Source organism: Rhinolophus ferrumequinum, chromosome 6 (genome assembly GCF_004115265.2).
Source record: "Rhinolophus ferrumequinum isolate MPI-CBG mRhiFer1 chromosome 6, mRhiFer1_v1.p, whole genome shotgun sequence".
NCBI classification, from domain to species: domain Eukaryota; kingdom Metazoa; phylum Chordata; class Mammalia; order Chiroptera; family Rhinolophidae; genus Rhinolophus; species Rhinolophus ferrumequinum.
The window spans coordinates 333,044-336,559 of record NC_046289.1 but is presented as its reverse complement, the minus strand read 5'-3'; the positions used below and the strand labels follow the sequence as shown (position 1 = coordinate 336,559).

Genomic DNA, 3,516 nt, shown 5'->3' with positions numbered 1-3,516 from the left:
GCAGCTGACAAGGAGGGTTGGACAGGGGCCGCTGGGCCGCGGGAGGAGGCATCATGGGGCCTGCTGTGGGGAGGGATTCCTAGCCCGTGTTGGATCCTGTGGCCCAGGTGTGACAGGCAGGAGGGCATGGGAGGCCACTCAGGAGCATATGTGACGTGAGCACCCGTGTGGGGCACCCACGGTTGGCAGTGCATGCGATGTGGGAGTCACTGCATGCCTGGCAGTGTGCGTGTGTGAGCCTCGCGGGAGCATGCAGGGGAGGGCCAGGCCAGTGGAGTGGGGCGGGCAGCAAGATTGCAGCCCTGGGTGGCCCCTGGCCCAGCGAGACCACGTGGGAAGGAGAGGCTCAGAGGGCGGGCTGGGCGAGAGGGCTCGGCGCTGGCCCTGTGCAGGCTTGGGGGGCTGCTCTGGCCCACTTATGCTCAGGTGGTGTTGGCAGTGGGCCTGACAGGTGGGGCTGGCAGGTGGGCTGTCTGGGGTCCCTGTATGTTGGCACCTGTGCGAGCTTCTCACTCTGCCCATTCCTCCCGCAGAAGGGCCTGTGTGTGCAGCTAGACCTGGGGATTTCGGATCTTGTCTGTCCAGCTGGCTGCCAGGAGCCTGAGGTGGAGGCCAAGGCTCCCGGGCCTCCTGGAGAGTGAGGGGCTGTGGGCTGGGGTCGCCGTGATCCCTCCCCTGGGACCACACTCATTCTTAGGACTCCTCCGAGTGAGCAGGACCCATGGTGGAATGGTGGCGGGGGCCTCAATGTGGACGCGGCGGTGGACAGGCACGTGTCGGCCCCGCCCACCCCGCCCGCCCCTCTCCGGCAGGTGCCGTCCTCTGTGCCAAGCCCTGCCCACCCCAAGAACTCTGCGCCAGGGCTCGGAGCAGGCACGGAGTGTTTATTGACCACATTGGACAGGAGGTCAGCGGCCCCTCCCCCTTTCCCAGCAGGATGGAGCCCTGGGAGGGGGCGGGGGCATCAATTACCCGGGTCTTTGGACACCGATTTGTTGAGGGTCCTGGAGCCGGGTAGTGCCTCGTGGACCACCTGGCAGGTGAATTTGCTCCTCTTCTCCCAGTCCGCCCGGCTGACCACCAGGCGGCTGAAGACAAAGAAGGCAGGGCTGGAGCTGTTGGCCTCGAGTGGCTGCGTGGTGGCGTGCTGGCCGGTCTGGATCAGTGCGTTGTCCTGCAGCCACCGCACAGAGATGTCCGCGGGGTAGAAGTTCTGGATCAGGCAGGTGAGCGTGACCATGGTCCCCTGGTTCTCCTCATGCGGCAGGAACAGGTAGACCTCGGGGATAGCACGCTTGCCTGTGGACAGGCGTGGGGTCAGCTGAGGCTCCGGCCAGGGGCATGTGCCCACCCCCCACCCCCGGCTGTGGCTCACCGGCGGCCTTGGAGATGGTACGCACGATGTCCTTGGGCAGCTGTGGGTGGGTCACCTTGCACTGGTAGGTTATGCCCTCGATCCAGTCGTTGGCATCCACTGGCAGGGTGGACGTGACGGTGAAAGTCATGTTGAAGTGCTGCTTGTGGTTCTCTGTGGCCTTCTTCTCAAGGGCATCGCTCTCCCGGGACCACTCCACGTTCATGCCCTCCACGCTGGCCAGGTCCACCACCAGGCAGGTGATCTTTGGCGACTTGTGGACGTACAGGTCGAGGGGACTGGGTGGGATCAGGTATACGCTCACGCCGCGGGGCTCAGATTCTGTGGGGCGGGAGGGGCTGCATGAGGCTGAGGCCCTTCCCAGCCCTGAGTGTCTGGGGCAGCAGGGTCGGGGCTGTACCTGGGCAGTTTCGGGCATTGCCCTCGTAGGTGTGGCCCAGGTAGCTGACCTGGCAGGTGAAGGTACGCTGGGATGTCCACTGGCCCTGGGTGATGTTGAGCTGGCTGTAGCATGAGGCCAGCTTGCCCTCCTGCTTGGGGGGACTGGTGTACGGGAACATGTTCTCTGTCTTCTGTCCGTCTACCAGCCAGGTGACCTCAATGTCACCTGGGGTGTAGTCGGAGATGAGGCACAGGAGCTGGATGATGGCATGGGTGTTACCGAGGGGGTCACAGGAAGAGTGGAAGAGCTTCACGGTGGGCTGGGTGACGTTTATGGCGCATGCTGGGGACAGAGGTGATGGGCGTGATGTTGGCCTCTCAGCCTGTGAGCCCCACGTCCCAGCCCCGGACCCCAGGCACTCTGGGTGTGACCAGCATGGCAGCATTTGAACCCCCGCCACCTAGCCTGCCCCTCCTCCTCTGACGGCAGCCCCCTGGCTGTAGTAGGGCCACCGGGCTCACCGAGTAAGGTCTTGTTGATGGGGGTGGACCCGGCATGGGCCACGCTGCAGGTGAACTTCTGTTTGGCCCATGCACCTGAGACGGTCAACTGGCTGGAGGTGGTGTAGAGGCCGGAGGTTGAGTGGAGGGTGGCAGGGAAGGTCACGATGCTTTTGTTCAGGGCCCCTGCGTCCCAGGTCACGGTCACTGGCTCAGGGAAGTAGCCCTGGACCAGGCAGCCCAGCGTCACGGAGGTGGCAGCAGCACTGGTATCACTGCAGCAGGAGGCCAACGGGAAGACGGAGGGGCCCTGCCTGGGAGCTGTGGGGTTGGGCTGGGTCAGTGCTGGCTGACCTCTGACCTGGGACATCCAGTCCTGGGGCCCCAGGAGTCTGGGAGGGAGGACTGTGGCCTAGCGGAAGGAGCACTGGACCCCTGCTGCAGCTTCAGGGGACGAAATGGCCCAGGCTCCTTTTGGGCTCTTTCCTCATTCTCTAATTCCTCCCAGGACACCCCTTGATGAATCCTTGTGCCCCTGCCAGAAGCTGTCACTGTCACCACCTTCAGCCGTGAGTGGCCAGAACACAGGGTTCTCAGAAGGAGAGGCACCAGCCATTCCTTCAGGCTGAGGCTCAGAGCCCTTAGCCCCCCAATGGGGGGGCGCCGAGGTGCCAAGAATCACCAGGCTGCCACTCACAGACTGAATACTCCCACTCACAGACCCACACTGGGAAGTAGGGTCCCTGAGGCCCCCAGGAAGTGAGAAGATGCCCCCTCTGCTCCCACCTGTAGCCCCCCACTAAGGCCTGGGGATCCAGAGACACCCCCCAACTCCTTAGGAATAACTAGTGTGTCCCTCCCACACCCCAAAGTCTCTGTGTGGGCTTGCATGTCTACCTGCCACTCACCAGGTCCTGCTCCCTGCAGCTGTGGCTGCCGTTCACCCTGTCCCTCCCTGACCAGCCAGGCTTTCTGGGTGCTCACCCCTCTCTGCTGACCTCGAGGGAGCCCAATTGCAGCCTCCATGGATAGAGAATGAAGACCCCACAGAGCCCACCTCAGTCCCTCCCTCAACAGGCGACTCTGCCTGCCCCTCCCCTGGCCTTAGAGCCTCTACTCCACTCTGCCTGCTGAGTCCAGTCCACGTGACCTTGTGTCAGGACAGCTGGCACCAACCAAGGCCAACTGCCGTCACAGCCCAGCCAGCCCTTTCCAGCTCTGCCCATTTCAGGCCTGCTCAGTTCTAGACAGCCCATCCT

At 63.7% G+C, this 3,516-nt stretch overlaps 1 gene segment (V, D, J or C); it reads right to left on the bottom strand.

The window, feature by feature from the left end:
* Nucleotides 1–864: 864 nt before the first annotated feature.
* Nucleotides 865–3,311, bottom strand: LOC117023238 (immunoglobulin heavy constant epsilon-like). The segment is given in 5 exon segments: nucleotides 865–1,299; nucleotides 1,376–1,696; nucleotides 1,776–2,099; nucleotides 2,279–2,578; nucleotides 3,166–3,311. Coding segments are annotated over 5 exon segments (1,398 nt in total).
* Nucleotides 3,312–3,516: the final 205 nt, after the last annotated feature.